The sequence below is a fragment of the Lissotriton vulgaris genome, chromosome 5, assembly GCF_964263255.1.
Source record: "Lissotriton vulgaris chromosome 5, aLisVul1.2, whole genome shotgun sequence".
NCBI lineage: Eukaryota > Metazoa > Chordata > Amphibia > Caudata > Salamandridae > Lissotriton > Lissotriton vulgaris.
In genome coordinates this window covers 766,966,687-766,988,183 of record NC_141693.1, presented here as the reverse complement: position 1 = coordinate 766,988,183, position 21,497 = coordinate 766,966,687, and the positions used below count along the sequence as shown (strand labels likewise).

The window sequence follows — 21,497 nt, the reverse complement described above, 5'->3', positions numbered from 1 at the left end:
CTCGTCATGACCACACCCGTTTCTATTATTGTCCAGCACAGGAGATAAATATCTCAAGCAGCCATGATGTTAAATTGGAACCTGGTAAGCGGGGAACCGTCAACATGCATTAATAGCGTCCCCCCACTGCACCAACTCTCAGGCGGAGGAAGGCAGAATGGGTTGTCTTGCGCCTGATGAAGTACCAACCCTTCACCACGGGCTTCTTGATCAGTTAGAGTTTTTAATGGTAATTAACAGTGCATTGCCCTTAATCTTTGCGTGCTCAATCTGGAGCCCACCTCGCACATCCTGTTTATTTCGTGCCACCAGTTCCCCCACCCTAAATGCCCGATAAATAGCTAGTGCAAAGGCAGCTCTAAACAGTAATGCCTCTCCTGTTGAACTGCAAATGCCACCCAGGGCAGTTAATAGTGATGCCAGCCGCTCTAAACCTATCGGTTGTCTTGTGTCTGGGGAGGTGCCTGGGAGGCGCCGCCACCCCTTTAGAGCCTTCCTCATAATGAAACTATTTGTGGGGTCTCTGGTGTCCCTGATCTGCGCAAAGACGAAACTGCTGCCACATGCCGTCTGGCTGTCGCCGCAGAACGCCCCTCTTTGTTCGAAGTGTCTAAGTACTTGAGAAACTTCCCTGACTTATCCCAGTTCTCCACCCAATCTTGTCCCAAAAAAGCGCAGTAAGACCAAAACGCCCCTTCGTGAGCCCTCCTGATCCTAGGCGCTAGACTAGCTGCCACGAGGTTCTATAGCTGGCGTTTTTCGGGCGGACTGATACAAGCAACTTTTGGCGAAATACATGGCAACTTTGAAAAGATGTGGTCCCTCATATAAAAATCTCGTCTGATTATGGCCAACAAAACAAAGTAAACAATGATGACCGAAATATACGCAGTGACTAGAAAAATACAGAATATAAGAAATTCCTGCTGAAGACAAAAGTTGCATATAAGTTGGAAAAGTGAAGCCGCTCTGAAAATAGTTTTGAATAAAGATTACTGCTACAAAGAATCCGATATGGGGAGCCAAAATTACCACGAGTATCCCTTTGGATATCGATAGATTCCGTGATTTTATGTCACATTAATTGGAGGATACCCTGTATCCACCTGACAAGCAGAAAGGGATTCTGTTGAGGTCCTGAGGAAGGTGGTATAAACCCACCGAAACGCGTGTCGACCTGGCGTGGAATCTCACATAACATTCTGTGGTTGTTACTCAGTCAGAGTTTTTCTCTGCTAAACCTTATATACAGAAAGAGTGTTTAGTTGACAAATGAATTGTATGCAAGTATGTGTATGAATGGCTGGTGAGTGTGATTTAGGTGTGGGCATCAGGGTAGTTTTATAATTCTTGTGTATAAAAATCTGAAAAAAAGTGTTCAGATGATGAATGATGTTTTTATATTTGTCTAACTTGTTTAAGAAGAATATAATGAATTTGTAAGAAAGAAATGCTATATAAAAAAAGTATCCCCAAAAAGTTTTTGATATCCATATATTTATTAAAAAAGTAATTATACTTGATAAATATTAATCCAAAAAACGTGTTACTGGCATATCTTGAAAGGCATGTAATATTGATGTGAACCAGGTCATAATGTACAAAATATGTGAGCCATAAGGGAAATCTCTTTTTTGATGTGTTTATATTTTCCCCTCTTTTCCCTGGCTCCAAGTAAATTAAGAGGGGGGTCCCCTTTTTCATACTATTATACTTCTGTAGCTGGAGGGAACAATCTGCCAGAGTGCTTCCGGGAAGTGTGTTGCCGTCGCCTCTGCAGATGGTAGATGTTTCCTGAAAACCTGCATCTTGAAGCGAGAGAGTGCGTCAGCTGCATTATTTAGCACCCACGGGACATGTTTAGCTTTAAACTGTATATTCAGCTTCATACACAACAGCACTATCTCTTTCAACAGGCGGAGTATCATTTTACACCGGCCCACCTGCTGATTGATACATTCTACTACTGTCATGTTGTCTGACCTGAAAATCACAGATTGATTACACAGCTGATGAGGCCAAACAGCCAGTGCAACCCAGATTGGAAATAGTTCCAGGAAACCTATATTGGCTGTCAGACCACTCTCACACCACCAAGCCGGACAATGCTGAGCCACCCATTCGTTCCAGAGTATGGCATCAAATCCCACATTGCCCGCAGCGTCAGTCCATAAACCTAACTCCGCAGAAGCAGTCGGGGGACCGGGCCACACTACCCTGCTGTTGAAACCCTCCAGAAACGCGATCCAAATCTGCATTTCCTGGCGGACCTCAGACGACAGTCTTGTGTGATGGTGCTTCTCCTGCAGACCTGTCATGGCCTGTGAGATGGAGCGGGAGAATGGTCGTGCCATGGGTATTACCCTTAGTGCAAAGTTCAACTGGCCCACTGTCTGTTCTGGCTGATGTAGTGTTACTTTGTCTTTTGCCAAACATTGCTGGAGTGCTGTTCTAAATTTCAGTATTTTTTCTTTAGGTAACCTAAAACAACCCTCTTCTGAATTCAACTCAATCCCTAAGAATTCTATTGTTGTTGCTGGACCCACCGTTTTTTCCTGGCGCCAGAGGGACCCCAAAAGCCCGCATGAGCACGCAAAATTCCTGCAATGCCCACGCGCACTCCCGGGAGCCGGCCGACCCCAGAAAGAGAAAGTCATCAAGATAGTGCATGACATATTGGTGCCCAGTTGCCTGTCTCATAACCCATTCCAAAAATGAACTGAATTTCTCAAAGTAAGCGCAGGAAACAGAACAACCCATGGGGATGCACATATCCATGTAGAATTTGCCGTGGAATGAAAAACCTAGCAAGTGGTGATCTAGAGGATGTACAGGCAGTAGCCAGAAGGCAGATTCAATATCTGATTGGGCCAGCAAGGCCCCTGGTCCCAGCACCCTTAGCATATCCACTGCCTGGTCAAAAGAGGCATATTTCCTGCTACAGATTTCTTTGTTGATGGCATCATTTAGTGAAGTGCCTCTAGGTGCTGACAGATTATGAATCAGCCTGAACTCCCCTTCCTCTTTCTTCAGGACCACCCCCAGGGATGGGTAAACAAAGTTGTGCACAGGAATGTGATCAAAAGGACCCACTTTTCTGCCCAGACGCAGTTCTTTTGCAATTTTGGTTGCTGCTAACCCCGGATTTATCCTAACAGATAGCTGATTTCTACATTCTGGTGTCCCTGTGTAGTCAACCGCTGGAATCCTAAAACCATACAAAAAACCTTCCTGAAAAATCCTAGCAGTGGCATGGTCTGGGTACTTGTTTAGCCAAGGAGTCCTAGCCAGAACGTCAATGGGTGAATGTGACACCATTCGTACCTTCTTTTTATTCCGGTTTCTTCCTCCCCTATTTCCTGAGAACGTGTTACCTTTTTTAAAGCATTTTGTTTCTGGGTGGGAAGGTTGATTACATATGGAGCATGCGTGTCTGAATTTACACGTGCCTTGCGCCCTGGTGCATGACCGTTTATTAAAATCCCAGCAGGCACCTTTTCTTCTCCCACTGCTCCCCGGACTAGGGGTTGTGCCCCCTACATGTGCGGCCGAAAGGGCTGAGGTGCTTTGGAAGTGTGACCCTTGTTCCAGCTTTGCGTTGGATTACCAGGCTGTCCTGGGGTAAACTGATCAAACCACGAATTTAAGTCAACCCGGTCCCAGGTAGTGATGGGTCAAATTCTATAGCTTTTCTGACATTCATGTCATAATCCTTCCATCCTACGCCCCCATATTTATCATGCATCATTGTGACCCTGCTCTGGTAGCACGCCATTTCTGCTTGCAGATTAGGCAAACGCTCCACTATAATAGCCATAAATACAGAGAAGGCCCTAATCCAGTTGTTTAAAGTCTCTTCTACCCTAAATCTCGCCATTTCAACACGCCATTCACAAGGAAACATCCAATCCTTCTGCTTCTTGGCATTCTCCATTTCCCTGTTATCCACATGCAAAGAAAACATATTGACGTAAGCACCAGACCAAATCAATTCCTTCACTTCCCGTGTTACATGCCTTGCCAAATGCTCCCTCCTAGAGGGTAGTGTACCCGTGCCTAGCAATGGCAATGCCACCTCCTTACCTCCTTACCTATTTCCCCAGCTCCCGCTGGCTCCGGCATCTTGTCTTTTCCATTGTTGCTCTCTTATTGTGCTGCTACGTACACTGGGATACACTGGGAGTACTTGGCCCTGGGCCTGGCACTCCTCTTGGGGCAGCCATAATCTTTGCCACCATCCTATGGGCCTCTGCTAAAGGGTCCTCCCCTATGTCTTTCTCGCCCACTGAAGATGGTAACATCCCCCCCTTTCCTAGCCAAGGGAGAACGGCCGCTATCTGAGCCGCTAATTCCGGTGGGACCTGACTGACCTCTGTTGGTGCCAAGACCGGGGTGGGGGCCGCTGGGTTCGGAACAGGAATCCCCGGGAATGACGTGGGGCTTGGTGAGGGCACCACAGGGATTGCCATTGGGACCACCGGGATTGAGGTTGGAGGCACCAAACTTGGTGTAGGCACAGGCCTGGCAGATGCAGGGATCAATGGTACATGTGCCGGTGTCTGAGGTATAGGTATAGGGCTCACTGGTGTCACTGAGATCCCCGAGGGACCCTCCCCTGAAGGACTCTGCCCCGAAGGACTCTCCCCCAAAGGCTGCTTTGGTGTGGGATCTCGAATCTTACCCTTCCTGGCTCTAGCCTGCTTGGGGAGTGGGTCCAGTTCCCCTCTGGGTTGTGAGGGTACTATTGTTCGCTTTGGGCTGCCTGTTGGGCCATTCAGCTCATCTACCTTCTGCCTGAGCTCACCCACACTATGTCCAATCTGCTCTACCTTCCCCCATCTCCTATCCATTGTCACCATCCTACGCATCATGGTTTCCAACATATGTTCCATCTGGGAATGCTTTGCACCACGTTTACTACCCATGTTCTTTATTCCCAGTAATTGCTAAGTGACCAACACCCTGATCAGTAATAACACCACGAGCACAATGTTATTTGCTACCTAGAATGGGACCTATCCAGGTCCTTTCTTGCGTTGAGGGTACACAAACTGGCTGTAAGCACCACGCAAAAGGGACCGCGCCACACCAGCGAGCCTGGGTGTTGGGCGAGCGAACTCAAGCCCGGCGGCTCTCAGAAGCAGTGAAGTGCAGGCCTGTCTGTGTCCCATTAGGGCGATGTCCACTGCCTTGCCCCTTCTTGGTCCAGTATTCAGAGCAACCTCTATGTACTCCTACAATGAAAAACAAGTTCAGCGTATGTTATGGACAGACGACAACCACCCTTGGGTTCCAACCCTACCGTCACAATCTGCACCAAAAATTAACTCCTAGGTGCCACACACAAATTACCCTGCTGGATGATCTCGCCTTAAACACCACTTAAATGCCCCAGCACTGAAGCGGATATAATGATTTGCCCAGAATCACAGTATGCCAGGATTGCCGTCTAAATTCGTACCGAGCTCTCCCCTAGTCCTTCTTGTATTCTTGGGCTGTTAGTTCTATTTCCAAGAATCCCAAAATTGCCAGCCCTATCCGTCTAAAAAATTGACCTCCTGCTTATTGCTGTACCAACCCCTTATGAAGCGCCTGATTTTTACACTGCCAGCTAGCAGACCCGAGATAAGAACCCCGGTCTGCGGGGGTTGAGTGGCAGAGTACTGCTGATGTGTGCCAGAGAGCAAGATTGCCACCAAAAGCGCACCCTATAAACGATCCTTCGATTTGAGAGAACGGGCCCAACAGCAAGCGAAATGGGTTAATTTTTCTAACCGAGATCTCGAAGCAACACTCTGAGACAGCCCTCCCAGTGCCTGCAATGCTCAAAGCTTATGCCGCCACAACAAAAGCGCTGCTCGCCCACTCTCCGTACCTCAAAAGGCACGTACAATGCCCAAAGCTTATGCCTCCACAACAAAAGCGCCGCTCGCCCCCTCTCCGTACCTCAAAAAGGCGCATGCGTGCGCTTTCCTCAAATCGGAACAGGGACGCTGGTATCAGATTCCTCACCGGTTCTTTTTTGAGGCAGCAGTACGCGTCCGTTCCGCTCTCGCCGAGCGTTCCTGCCGATTCTCTTCAAACTTCACGCCATTGCTCCAACCGAACCTGGATAAATAAATAAAAATAAGTCCGGCCATCCAAATCCAGCGATGTTGGCGCACAGGAAAACAAAATCGCCTCTTCTGCCTCCCGAATGACCTGGAATAACAAAAAAAAGACCAGAAAAAGATTACAGCCTCCTAAATGACTTGGTATGGGCAGGCCTGGGAGCGCGGGTACAAGAGAACGCCTCCTGCGCTCCCTGGCTTTTTAAACCCCCCCTCCCCATACAGCCAGGCCAGTTTTAACTGGTCTGAGCCCTGCTCCCCCTGGACCCGGAAGCGATCCAATTGCTTCCGGGTCACGTGGGAGCCTTTTGCACCAATCAATGGTGAGGCGCGCTCACCACGTCACGATGATGCGGCGGGCGCGCACTGCAATATGGACAACAATAAGACAACACTTGGAGCGGTCCTGTTTGGCCATATGGCTTTGGTTTGGGGGGTGGAGGGGCAGAAAAGGTAGAGACGTTTGTTGTGGTAAAATGTAGTGGTGAGGGAGGCAGGAGCACATTGATTCAGAAAACCGAGGCAAGTAAGCAGGCTGAATCACTGAGAGATGTTTGCAGCAGACCCACTGCAGAAGTATTCCAGCCAGAAGCCGCAGTCAAACTAAACTTCTGTCAGATACACTGTGCGATGGGCAGAGGTAAGGCAACTGTGCGATGGACACCAACCACTATAAAATAGTGAACACACCATTATGAGTTGGGTACATGCAGAGTAGCTTCCTAACGGATACACAGAAAACCAGTGAGACACAGCTGCATGATAGTGAAAAACAGCAGAGATGCGAGCCCTGGAGCATGGCAAATAATGGGATCAGCGGTGCAATGGGCACAGGGACAGATGGTACGAGAACAGTACAGGCTGTGAAACTAGGAGGCCATGAGAAGTGCCAGGACAAAAAAGAAGGAAGAAGACCAGGTAAAAAGCATAAAAAATGCAAAAGGTCTTGCCTTTCCTTAAGTTAAAGCCATTTGCTTTGCTATACAATACCATTAGCAAAGCAAATGGCTTTAACTTAATCAAAGGCGAGACCTATTGCATTTTCAATGCTTGTTTTTTCCCCTACTACCCGCACCACCCGTACTATTCCATGACACCCACTACCGAATCTAGATACTCACATTAGATGTTAGGAAGTAATTTGCTAATAAGAACAAATGTACCTTCTATACAGCAGAATTTGGATCCTAAAAAGGTGATAGGCATTCAGAAGCATAACATTGAAGTTAACAGTTGACAAGTTTAGTAGGCAATTTTTGAGAGAAGAATAGGATTATATTTTATTTAAAATCTAATGTGCCAGATATTACTTAAAATAATAATAGCAATAGGTTTGGTATATAGTGCTTCATAACATATTTGTGCCTTTTCTAAATGCTGAAAATAACAGATGTTACTATTATGTAATTTGATCACACCCTCCAGGATTTCGCGGTTTGCAGTGAAATTGGCACTTTTGTAAAAATGCTGCAATATTTACAAAAGTGCCTGCGAAATCAACAACTCCCCATTAAACTCTTCTCCCCTCAATCAGGTCAACTTCTGTCCATACACTTCTGTGAGGTGGAGGCAGCATCTGATCTACTCAAGACATCTGATGGCCCAGCAAACCGGGAGCGCTCTCTACTCTGCATGATCCTGATCCAAAATAAATAAAGGACCTGATCCAAGCGGCCTTGAAGGCATATAAAGCACAAGGGCAAAAAGCACCTCTGTGTGGTGCAGACCTGTGGGGTATCACCAGTGCCTATTACCTATCGCCGAGACCCTGATTAATCCCATTTAAAATATTAGGAGTGCCCCCCGTACCTACTCATTACTCATTTCCCATTTCCTTGACATGATGTTAAATCTTAATTTATTTATAGAACATTAAATTAGAGTTCGACTTTAAAGTGCCATATTTATTTAGGGCTAGCATGTGTGTGTGTTATTTTTTAATTTTACTGATATGGTTTTATAGGCTTTGTCCCAAAACAAACTATTTGATTGATTGAGAATGTATTTTTACATGCCAAACATTTTCAAGGCTTGACTCATGCATGGACTCTTCGAGCCAAGACTGACCCTTAGCCTGGCTTGTGGCTAATTTATTGGCTTATTCACCTCTGCTTAATAAAAATATCGTTCCTGGGCAGAGATAACCTGTGTCTTGAATTATTCTGCAGTAAAACTAGGGGTTACCAGGGATTGTGTGCTAAATTCTGTATATTCGCTTGTTACGAATTGAGGTAAACGTGAGAGGATTTCTTACAAATATTCTTCCCTTCTGCAAATCAGGAAGTTAGCTTTAGGATGTGGGAAGACGAAACCAGAATCATTTTGAGCTTTAAAATAAATGGGCAGAGGTAGGATTTCAAAAGGTTTGCATACTAACAAAGTCGGTTATTTTTTCCCCAGTGGGCCTTTTCGGACCTGTTCAACGGGCCATGGCCTGTCCGCGAAAGCGGTGTCCAGCCGCCCTCTGACTCTCAGGCAAGAAAAGGGTTTAGGATGTGCCAAACACCGGTCCCGCAATGTGTCAAAATGTGTGATAACTGCTACCAACCTATACTAAAGCAAATGGAGAATTGCTTTTCCAAGGGATAACAGCCTTCACCTGTGGGCTGCTTCCTCTGTTCCATATTCCAGGTTGCCGATTCAAAGTGGAATACTCTGCTAAAACCGTTTCCTTGGATTTAAGGCTGAAAATAAATGATTGAGTAAAATAACGTGCCGCAAAAATGCCCCTAAATTTCCATATTTGTGCCGCTAGATTTGCGAATCCGTGCCGCTATGTCCTGGGTGGGGGGGGGGGCTTCTGTAATAATACCAAGTATGGAAGGCTCAGTTGGCTGTACATAGCAGCAGAAACCAGGCATCCCCGGCGGTCTGGTGGGGCCGTTAGTGAAGATGAGGCAAGCTAATGCCCAGAGTTGCCGAGTGTGATCGCTGATCAGAGTGGGCACCGAGGCGAGAGAATTATCGAGTCCGCTGACCCTGGTCCAGAAACCTGCCGCGCCGGGAATCGAACCCTGGTCCCGGGCCGTCCTCTGCTCTCGGGTCTGCCGCCTTTAACCAGTGAGCCACACTACTTCATGAAAATAACTGCTCGGTTACTAACTAAACCTCTGCCCCCTTTACAACTAAAGAGTGTGAATATAAATTAGTGCTAAATGCTGAATGAATGAACATTTTATCAGATGACTGATTTCTGTAATAAATTCTAGACTTGGGTTTTAGGGCTCAGGGCGCGGCGGTCGGGGTAGTTTTTAGGGCTCGGGCTGGGTTTTAAGGTTCAGGGTGATAGGAAAGGGGTAGGTTTTCAGGGCTGGGGTCAGTGTTAGGGCCCTGGCGGGGTGGGCTAGGGTTGGTGTCAGGGTAGCTTTTGGGCAGGGGCCGGGATTTAGAGCTAAGGGTGGGGAGTCCCGGTAGTTGTAAGGACTGGGGCGGGGTGGATATGAGGTCTCCGGTATCAGGTGTTAAGACGTTGGCGGGGTGTGCACTTTACCATGCAAATCCCTTTAGCAATCATGCCTATAGAGTCAAATTTGTTGTACAGCGTGCACGGTCGGGGTTCAAACCGCGTTGTTTAGACATGCATGGTTGTATCATACAGCCTTATTTTGCATACTAAGGCATCTCAATTTTGACCCAGCTGTATGCAAATCAGTCTTGTCCCTCTGTCTTAATTGGCACAGTCCAACCTAAACTGCCAAGCCAGGTCCACCGTGCACTGGAAAACAAGGAACCCAGGGCTAATTTCGCCATAGTTATGGCCTCATCAGCCAGGCACAGCTTTACTAAACACTCAGCCTAATGGTTGATCATCTTGTTAACTAAAACCACAATTTCATTATAGAGCAGTTATAAAACGTTATCCACTATGTATCCTTTAAATATTTACAGAAACCTAAATATGACGATGGCACAAACAGGAATACATAGTTAAGGTTGTGTTGTACTTTGCACTGAGAAGATTTAATCCATTTGAGACTAAAGTTCAAAAATTTCGAATAGCTTTCTGGGATGCACTTGCACTAATGGATTTAAATGTTGCTAAAAATCGATCAAAGATTTCATCATTTAAAAAAGATTTTGAGGCTATTTCAAAAGGAACTTATTCATTTACTATACAACTGTTAACCTCCCCATTAACACTGTGCACTACTACTCATTCCATATGTATGCATCAAAACATTGGCTTCAGAGATGCAAGTTTTAACACTTCACCAATGCTAAAACAGCTTAAAATATATACATGAACCAATAATTAATCATTCAAATAGCGTTATGGTCCAAACAGGTCATTGGATGCTGAGATTCTTCAAGTTTGTCTATCGAAGTCTACGAATGGTTGTCTTGTGTGCAACTGACAGGATCATTTTATATCCATTCCAAATGTATTGTTCACCATTTGAAAATATGGGCCACTTAGATGTGAACAAGGATCGTATTTAGTTTTCCTTGAACCTTCCGCTCTATCCATAAATTTGAACTACCAAAGGGATTACATTAGGATTTTTGTTAAGCCTAGTTTAACTCTGGTTTTGAGGTTTTAAATTATTATACTCGCAAATTGTGTCCAATGTTCAGACAACTTTTAACACTATTCCTCTATTCTAAAAAAATATTTCTTGAAACTCTTTCATAAGGACCACATATTTAACTTTGCTGAGTTTCCAAATAGGCTTAAGAAATCAGCCCAGCAGCAGAAAAGTGTTACTACTATCTAGTTCTGGTGAGGTAGAATAATCAACCTGAAAATGGTATATGGCATGCAAAGATTCAAACCTGGGCTCTCTGAGCTTTTAGTTATGAACCCTGTTCAGGATTTTGAAGTCTACAATTTATTGTTAAACCTATATTTAGGAGTCCTTCTTGTTGATCTGAATATCCAGCTGTGTTAGAATGGTAATTTCCCACCAACTATACCTTTTTATTTTCTTTATTATTTATTTAAGTTTTTCTGAAACGTATATCCTGCATAGCATACATAGTACATAGGTAGGTAAATGCTTAGTAATGAAGGGTAAGGTAACAGGTGCACGCATCACAGTTGTCCGGAACAACATGAACAGCAGTAGGTACATCCTAACATTGATTGTAAACAGGAAGTCGGTAGATGGCATCAGGGAACATATCTGAATCAGCTTATTACATAATTTTGTTGTCAAGTACATATATAGCATGCAGAATTGACCAGTAGCCAGTCATTATGTTCAACTGCCAGTTACAAGTGCAGTGCTTAGATCATCAATAGGGTGTTCCAGGAGATACGCCCTAAGAGGGTCCCATATATCTAAAGGGTGTGAAGTGATGTGGAGGAGTTCGACATATGTATATGTTTGTTCCTGCCAAAACAACATGTCAGTAATCCACTCCTTAAATTTGGGTGCCCTACCGCAACCCCATCTACATGATATTCTCCTTTTAGCCAGCAAGAGGCCAAAGGAAACACATTTTCAATGTGCCGCGACAAGATTTTCCGTGTAGCCTAGTAAAGTCCACATGGGAGATGGTTGGAGCTTTAATGAGGTCATCTGCACCAGCGCTGTGATCACTCGGTCCCAGTATGCCTGGACAGTGCTACTAAACCAGGCGAGGTGTAGGAAGTCAGCCGACTCAGTACCACACCTGTCACATTTGTCATTGTCATGTAATTTATATCTGCATAGTTTGACCGGGGTATGTGCGGTGCAGAAATTTGTAGTGTGTGATGCGAAAACGACTTCTAGATGAGACTTGTTCGGTCTGTGTACAACAATAAGCCAATTGCTTGCCAGTGATATCACGTCCCAGCTCAGCGGTCCAGTTAACTCTAGCTGCACAATGAGGTAAGACTATGTTGGTGTATAAGCTGTGGTATAGCCTAGAGACTAAATATGAGGCAGTGTCAGTTCCTGATATTGTGCGCAACGAGGCGACTTCCTGAGGTTCCTGTGGATATGAAGGGGTGGGCTCTTTGATACCATGTCTCACCCTGACTATAGGAAAATATCCATGGGAGATGGTGGCTGTTTTGAAACAAACTGTTTAAGTGTACGGATCTTCCTATTTAAATAGAGATCTCCCCAGCAGGTGATGTCGTACTTAGCTTTAGTTTTTTTAAAAGCCCCTTCCTGCAAGACCGGCATTTTGGGGTGGTAAACAAGAGGAAGGAGAGGTGAGTACAACATGGGAGCTTGTAGACGTCTGACATGCTTTCACTGTGCAGTCGACCGATGATGGGTCGAGCGACCGGGGTTTGACTGCAGTTAGAATAGCACCTTCCAACGAACGGGATATGCCAGCCAGTGCTCCGATGCAATGTGAGGTGTGGGCATAGTTGGCCTGTGCGCAGAGATAGTATAGTTCCAAATTAGGGACATCCAACCCTCCCTGAGATTAGGGTCTAGCGAGTGTTTCCCACTTCAGCCAAGGTTGTCTGCCACCCCAAGTCAGTCAGATCAGTTCCGAGCAAAGTGTGGAAAAGAAATGTCTACCCGGGTCATATGGGATAGTTAAAAAAAGGTATAGTAGTTTAGGGAGGACGACCATTTCATGAGTAAGGTGCGACCGGCCATGGAGAGAGGGAGAGCAATCCATCTCGTTATAGTACTTGTAATACTCTCCAATGCTCTGGCATAGTTGAGCCGCATCATTTCTTCCCAGTCGGCCTTGATGTGTATCCCTAAGTATTTCACTTCAGTAGCGCACCATTCTATAGGAAAGTCAGGGGTGAATGCTGTCACTGATGTAGTGACTGGAAAATCTGGGATTTCGCCCAATTGATATGCATTCCGGAAAGTCCCCTGAATCGCTCGAATTCTCGACGTAGGGGGTTGAGGTTTTTATGTAGTTTTCTAACGTATAATGTAACCTCGTCAGCATAAAGAAAATGCGTGTTGGGCGAAGGAAACCGCGTAATGCCTTATCCTGATGATGCTGTCTAATTTTAACCGCAAGTGGCTCTATTGCAAGCGCAAAAAGGAGTGGAGAGAGCGGGCATCCCTGCCTGGTACCCCGGGTCACCAACTATACCTTACTTACATGGATATAAACTCAAATCAGTGCTCTTTTCTTGTATTTCTTAAGCTCATTCGTATAGCCAAAATTGGAGGTAGAACTGTAATTTCTTCTCTAAATGCATGCTAAAGTTGTTTCTTAGGAAGGAGTTTCAGGGGTAGTGTACTGTTGGGTCCGCCAAAATCATCTCAGGGTCTTTTGCGAATTGCATATTTTTAAAATTCCTTAAAGGTAATACATTTTAGAGTGATGTGACAATATGTGAATATTAGATGTAGTTCCTTACAGTATAGAATATAGCACAATGAGGTATACAACACTAACTGGAAGCGTATCATAAATGATTTTTTGAACCAATTTTCTTTTTCCTTTTTTTTTCAGGTATGCCATGGCTTTGTCGAACAACCACATCTGCCCCGTCACAAATTTGTAAGTAGAACATTTCTTAATATTCTGTGATGTATAATAGGCTTATCTGTTTATGATAGCTGTTTAGTAATCAATAAGACTGAAGGCGCGCCAGCTCATTCGATCTCTTTCAATAACATATAAACTTTAAATCTGCTGTCAAAATAAGTGTTAAAATATGGCGCAGTACCAAAATCTGTATAGATAAAATTGCTATTGAGAGCCTCTTCACTGGACAGTATCTAATGAAGAAAATGTGATTGAGTTTAACAATGCAGAATACAGGACACAGGAGTGATAATCTCAGCGGAGGAAGGGTTTTTGCACCTTAAGTGTCAACATTTCTTTTAGGCAGGTTCTTCATGTTGTGTTTCTAATAAAGATTTTAATATCAGCTAACATGTTGATAGATGACCTGGAAGGCAACTCCACCCATTGTTTTCCATTGGCTTTGAATTTTGTCAGTCTTATTTTCGTATTTAATGGTTTTATTTGTTTTTCCCCATCCATTAAGACTTTGTCCCCCTTGAGAAGCAAAGTCTTTTTACTATCTCTCTGATTGGCTGTTTAGCCTTCCACAAGTGCCTGCTGTTAAGGACGTTTTTTTCCATTTTCTAAAAGTACTCCATTAACTGTCTTTCTTTCCCACCTTCTCGGTTTTCCCATTTCTCCCGCATTTCTTTTCATAACATTATAAAAATGTATTTTTCCTTAACTTTGTCCTTTGACCTGCTCTTATGTATGCTTTCACTTTTATACATCTTCACCATTCGAGTCTCGTTCGATTTATCTCCATTTTGCGATCTTTTGTTTGTTTACATCCACTCCCTCCATATTGCGCTTTCTCAGTTTGCTTCCCACAGTGCACCCTCTGTGTTGCTTCATCCCAATCACCACTGTGTTTCTTCCCCGCCCTCCTAATGGTTCCTTGCTCTCTGTGTTGCTTACCCCACATGCTTTCTTTCCCCCACCCACAGTTGTTCCCACGACCAGCTTGTCTAGCCTTTTTTTTGTTTACTGATCTAACTCTGATCTGTACATAAAAGCAAAAAAAATGCGTTGCTCATTTTGCAATCCCAGGCATGATGGGTGCACACGCCTACAAAATGACACTGCTGGCTTCTTAGCTTTTCTTTTTTCTCTTTATCACCATGGATGCTGTACAACACTGCTAAAACCACTGGGCAAAGCCAGTAAGTCCCAAATAAGAGACCTATTGGCTTTGCTAATGCTGGTTTTAATATGATGTCCTTCACACGCTTTGCTTGATTGTATCCTTTTATCCATATCTCTTTTCAATAATTCTTTCTTGTGATAGTCAATTTTCAGTCCTTGCTCTAGTCTAGGCTTTGGCATGCTGTACTTACTTTACAGCACTTTGAAACCCATTGGTTGGATTTTGATATTGATATATATATTTGGTTGGTTGGTATTTTACCAATTCAAAGCTGTAATACTATGCCTAAAGTGGTAAATGGCTTTTGTCATATTACAGCTCGGCGTGGGCAACACTGTGCTAGTCCTATGCTTAAAGACTTTGATAGAAAAGCATACATTTGAGGTGAGCAGATCTAGACTGTCGCTGGTGTTGAGAGCGCTCTATACAGGAGCTGCTTCCCACCTAAACTTGAGAACTACCCACAGTTCTCTGCTTCATATATATATATATATATATATGTGGAGAAGTGTGGCTCACTGGTTAGAGCAGACAGACCCTGAAGCAGAGGTCAGACCCGGGATCAGGGTTCAATGCCCGACGCAGCAGGGTCTTGAGCTCAAATGTCCACAGACTCGACAATTCTCGCTTCGGTGCCTGACCTAATCATGGATTCACACTCTGCAACTCTGGGCATTAAGCTTGCTTAATCTCCACAACGGCCCCCCCGCGGCGGGATGCCTGGCTTTCACCTTGGGGATGCCCTGTAGGGGCTATCTCACAGGGAAAAGCCAGGACGGGTTCCCAAGGCAAGCGCCGAGATACCTCCCCAGGTGATCGAGCGCTATATAGGAACCCAAAAAAAATATATCTATATATATATATATATGTAAAGACTTTTGTAATTTTAGCACTGTGCTCATCCTATGCTTAAAAACTTTGCTGTAGAAATGGCAAAAGACTTTCTCCCTTTACATCTCATCATGAATTCTCCACCTAAAACAAAAATAGAGCTATATAGATATAGATATGGCACCCTGATCCAGGTACCATAAGTGGAATAAACTTTAGAAAAGCCATATTGTTTTCTTCAGTAGGCATTGGGGATCTAAGATGTTGCTATTTTAACCCAGTGTCTTTCACTACGCCATTTAATCTTTGTGGAAAAGTGCAGGTACGCTTCATTGGTGGCAGTAGCCCTGCACTTGGAGGCCATCTGTACAGTTATCAGTATGAGTCCAGCCTGTGCATGCAATACAGTGTATAAATTCAAAGTTGTTGATGCACATCTAAAAGGGAGATCAGAATACCAAATAATCTCCTAAGAAATGTGTAATCATTGAAAGAGAGAAAAGTACCATGTATATATTTATTGTCTGGAAAATGTGGAGGAGCTCCTCGCCAAATGCCTTTGTGTTTTGTTATCATGGAGCAAATTCCTCAAAAAAGCAACAGTTACATATTCTTAGGAGCCTCGAGTCAGAGGGAGGTTGTTACAAAAATGTCCCAGGTCGAGACCAATGGAACAAATTATTATGCATTGAGTAGGTTTTTCGACAGTTTGCTTTTTTGTGCCTGGTACATAGTAGCATTCTAAGCAATGTTTTTGATGTTTGTGTCAAAACCAAGATAAACAGAGGAGCTAACTTGTTCAGCATACACTCTATTTTGAACACTCTTGAACCTTCTACCTAATGAAGAATGTTATATTTATCCACTGGAATGATGCGTCCGTGCTGGGATAAAATATGTGGTAGGGTGACTGTGAATTATGTACCAATAAAAAAGAGAAGTGTGTGGCACCCTAATATATTGCTATTACGGCATTAAAACCCAGGAAGATATTGATACAAAATGGATCCCAATGCTTAAGAAAAGCAGAGTTTTCGCCAAAAAAAACGGAACGTATTCATCAGCTGCTCTTTAAAAATGTACTCTCCGTTATTTGATGATTTTTGTCTTGCCTGGAAGCACAGGAATGCGGTTTTATCAGTGTTTTTCTACGCCCCATATGAAGTTCCTTATGTGTGTTTCCGCTCAATAGCTTCTATGAAGGTGAGTTTCCGCTTGATAGCTTCTAGAAGGCGATTATATGATTTATGGATTTGTTAGAACTATTAACAAAGGCAGGCTATGTGTAAGGGGGAGTTGAAGCATGAAAATAGGGAAAGACTAAGTAGGCCTAGTGTGTCATCCATCCTTGAGAATTGGACATCTGTGTATTCAAATATGCAAATATTAATTACGAAATGGATCACATTTTGGCTTTCTAGCATGACTGTATTATGACACAGACTTCTAGTAATGGAGGAGGGAAACCAGTCTATATGTTGTGATGGGTCGACTAGACCATGGACTTTTGACCGCTTGAAGTTTTATAGTTCATACTTTCCCATCACACATTATCTGGCATTCCACCCATGATGGGATGGGATTGCAGGCTAAGCCAGGGTCCCTTTCAGATGCCTTCTTGTGACTGAGAAAAGTGTGCATATTTTGACACAGATGGTCAAACCGATGAGGGAAGCACCCATTTACACCACATTTCTCTTACTCATGGGGCAGCTTCACAAGGAAGAGAGGGACAAGGGGTATAGGAAAAGGGTTGCTGGGCACTTAAGCTTGAGGCTGTTTCTGAGTGGCGTAGGCTGTTTCTGAGTGGCGTAGTATTATTGGTGCAAGCTTTAAGAAGGGTTACGGGTACGTTTCTCAATCCCTCTTGGCCCAGGAAGCAGATGTCATATAAATTTGCTCTCTATATTGAAGAATGAGGATTTAGTGAGGACAAATCTACAAAAGAAGGAAGATGAAGACAGGATGGTGGATCTATTTGGATCTATTTTAAGATGCTGCCCTTGAAAGTTTGATGATTTCACCTTCTGATACCAAGACTCCAGGGAAATGTACAGTGATACATATCTTGTCTTGGCTTGAGAGTAACACAGAGAGTGATTGTATTAGACTGAACACTTAGTCAATTGTTTAAGTGTGGACAAGGCTCTTGAGGGTGTGGAGTTGCAATTATTGTGCTGAAATAACTATGTGTGACAAAAAACACTTTGGGCCATATGTAGGTAATTGCCATTTACCGATTCTAAAATACTGAATTTTATTTATTCGGTATTTCAGAATCGGTAAATGGTATGTAGCAAAAAATTCTGTAAATATTACCGAATCGGTAATATTCGGTATTTTAGAATCAGTATTTACCGATTCGGTAATTCCCATTCATTCCTATGGGCCTAGAGGCCCATAGGAATGAATGGGAAGCCATTCACTATTACCGATTCGGTAAATACCGATTCGGTAATAGGGGGAACACATTCAAGGGTGGCAGGGTGTCACATTGACACCCTGTTGCACCTCTGAATCGTGCATGTGTGCACATGTGGCACACATACATGCCCTAAGGACATGTATGTCTGCCACACGGCACAGTTTAAAAAGCACAGAATGGCTTTTTTTAAGGTTTTCGATATTTACCACCAACTTTTAGTTGGTGGTAAATAACGAATCCTTAAAGCACTCCTAAATGTACTTCTTACATACCATCTACCGATTCGGTAAATAATGATTCTGTAAATACAGGATCAGTAAATACCGATTCTGTATTTACCGAATCATCACCGACATTGGAAATGGCTCAATACCGGTCGATAAATCTGAAATTTACAGAATTTCGGGTTTACCGAATGGTAATGAGCCACCTACATTGGGCCCAATGTCTTTTACTCTCTGACCCTTTTCGTGCTGTGGATCCTGTACACAGGTCGAGGTATTTGTGACCAGGAAAGCAGACCAGTTGCTTATTATCATGTGCCATGTTCAAAGTCTTCTGAACATTCGTAGGCTAGACTACCTCCAAGCTGGAGGCTGATCAGACCTTAAACTATCTACACAATATATATATTTTTACCTTGAGACACTAGACCTAATAGGACAGTGCACAACTTTAATGAAGACTGTTTTGAAGTTGATGTGAAAATTAGGGGTGCCATTAGTATCCGAAAAGACACAAGTCTTCTATGCAGTTTTTCTTGGAGACTAAACTAGATTTCGTTGAAATTATGTTGAAGATACTAAATGATCTCACACAGTTGATGAGAAAGATGGATAGAAAATTCAAGTGCAAACTGAAGATTCAGAAGTTGTTTGGAATTTTGCCTCCAAGGTGATGGCCATGGTGGGCTGAACAGAGAGCACCAGATGGTTATGTATAGGAGGGTGATGAGAGACCATTTGGCCATATGGCACTTTTGTGAAGTTTTAAAAGCGCTTGCATAAGGTTGGATGAGGTAATGCTCAGATGTCAGGTCAAGGTTCACCATGAGGTGGTGGGGCAGGTTCTTTGTCTTTGGACTTGACGTGCTCTTCTTTATGTTCTGACTGTCCTCTTCTTTCCGATTTCTTTGATGAAGTCTGAAAAGATCGAGAGGGACATGTATCAATATCTTGTTATCTGTCAGGTTTTCTCAAATTGTCCCTATTTCTAAGGTTGTATCCATTTTCAGAGTGCTCCCTTTGGGGAGCCTCCCCCCCCCTTCTGGAGATCTATTTCTCCGTTGGGGAGACCTTCCTCTAGACTGAAATTGTTTTTCTCTGGGAGTGGTTTGTTTGTTACCCTCCCACTTCTTCTTTTGAGAATTGAGATTATTTTTTATAAAAGTTTTTTCAGGATTTTCAATTATTTGGGGTTTTACTGGTTTACCACCCAAACTATCTCTGCCTAATTCTTCATAGGATTTTTCAATTATTTTAGCAAGCTCAAAAGGTTAGTCTGTTATATCTGTCTCTTTCAAGTTTTTGGCGGATTGCCACACATGCTGCTTCTCCTTTTATGTTGGCTAACAGTATAGCCGAGACCTGCTTAAAGTCCTTCAGTAATTTCATACCCAGAGTTAAAGCAGGTTCAGGACCGTATTCATTTTGAATCTGTCTTAGTCAGGGGTGGGGGAATCATATCGCCCGACCCCCGAACCATGTAGATTTTTATAATGGCCAAGAAGATTTAGTGTCTATTTTGTCCGACGGACAAGAAGACATTAAATCACTGAACACGGGTCTCTGCCCTCCAGCTCCCTCGCTCTGTGATCTGGAAGCGCGATGCCGCTGCCCCAGAAGTGGAGCTGCGGGAGACACAGAGATAGGCAGAGAACTGCACTGTCTCTGCAGCTGCTGGCAGGTAGAGGCCAGTGTGCGCAGGAGCAGATGGACGGGCACAGGGCCCCAAGAGTGGAGCCGGGGCTGGAGACATAGATCGGGCCCGTGAGAGGGGCCCGGGAGGCAGCAGACACAAGACCCCAGTACACTGGAAGACAGAGGCCGAGTATGGGGGCTCAGAGACAGACCCCCGAGAGAGGAGGACCAGGCCTGAGGCTGCCTAGAGGACAGACGCGGTCTGGTGTACTTAGGATGGTGGGAGGAAGAAGAGGCTGTCTGCCTGGGGCTGCGGGAGAAAGAGGCTGGTCACGGGGCAGAGACAGAGACAGGCTCACAGTAGCTATGATCGGAGCAGTGTGCAGGCTGCTCAGAGGGAAGAAATTATCCGAGGGTCAGAACCGGGTGGAGCGAGAGAGGCAGCTCTGGGAATTACAGACCAGACGGGCTCGGCAGAGAGCAGCCTGTGAACGGGGATAGGTGTGCCTCCCTGTCAGAGCGGCCTCAGGGAGGGGCTGAAGCTGGGGAGGGAGAAAGGGGCAGCCACCAGAGGAGGAGAACTGGCAGCATGGGACAGGAGAGGGACACCGAGGCAGCCGCTCTGCAGTGCTATATTTGTCAAATTTGAAGTGCAGGTGCTCAAATCTTTGTTGGAGGCACACCTACTTGTCTTTGGCTCCAGTGTATGTAAGTGTGCGTGGTACTATCTATATGTCTTTGAGTGCGTGTCTGCCTGTTGTGTCTTTGTCTGTGCGCGAGTATTTAAGATTGGGTGGGAGTTTTTAGGACTGTGTATGGAAGTATTTGTGTCTGGGGTGTGGGCATCTATGTATCTGTGTGTCTGCCTGTATGAGTGTGTTATACATGTCCAGGTTAATGTTTGCATGTGTGTTCCAGTTGCGACTAATGAATTCTCATGAAGTGCCTTTCTGTTGTAAAAAAAAAAAAAAACTGCATGCTTCTTTGTCCAGATGCTCCCGTGTCAAGAGGAGGGAGCGGAGGTCGACCCTTTCCCATCCGCATGGTTCTTCCATTCCTTCCATTCCCAGAGACCCTGCTCCTTCCTTCCATGCCTCTATTTCTCTCTGAACAGGTGTCTGCCCCCCCTGTTCTTTGAACCACCAGCGCTCGGCGCTCAGCCGCCTAGAAAGGGCTGGCAAGTGCCTTAGGGAGCATGAAGGATATTTCGTGCAGCAGGGGATTAAAATCTCAGCTCTTTAGAATGAGTGGGGTGTCTCTAAGAAGTGAAGGAAGTCATATTGGCAGACAGTGTCTCCGGACGAGGAGTAGTTGAACACTTGAGTTCAACAGTAACACTGTGCCACTGGCAAGTCCCGTAGCAATAGCTAAGCACGGAAATTATTGTACATCAATTACGTGCAACAGCGTGTGTAGACCCGTCCCTGCTAATTAGCTGCCGGTGTTAAGCACCGGCACAAATTAAGCACTGCTGCTCTGGCCCTGCCACTGAGCAGAGAGAAGAGGCTGCAGTTAAGGGACTCCCAGGGATGCAGCTGTGGAGCAGACACATTACCAATGCTAGGATCACCCTAAACCTGCAGTATGTCATGCGGCTGTAGCAGTGGGGGCATAGGCCACACCTCCTTTCACAGACCATCTTCACTTGGCACCGACCCGTTCTCCATGACCCTCCACTCGCACCGCAATCTTGCGATCTC

The 21,497-nt window shown here is 44.6% G+C and overlaps 1 protein-coding gene across 1 annotated transcript in view; it reads left to right on the top strand.

The window, feature by feature from the left end:
• Positions 1-21,497, top strand: part of LOC147711528 (transmembrane protein 150A-like) — a 693,781-nt gene that overhangs the window by 212,524 nt on the left and 459,760 nt on the right. Inside the window, exon 2 of the mRNA XM_086922226.1 lies at positions 13,479-13,526. Within this exon, the coding sequence (XP_086778352.1) occupies positions 13,479-13,526 (48 nt within the window). The remainder of the gene's footprint in view (positions 1-13,478; positions 13,527-21,497) is intronic.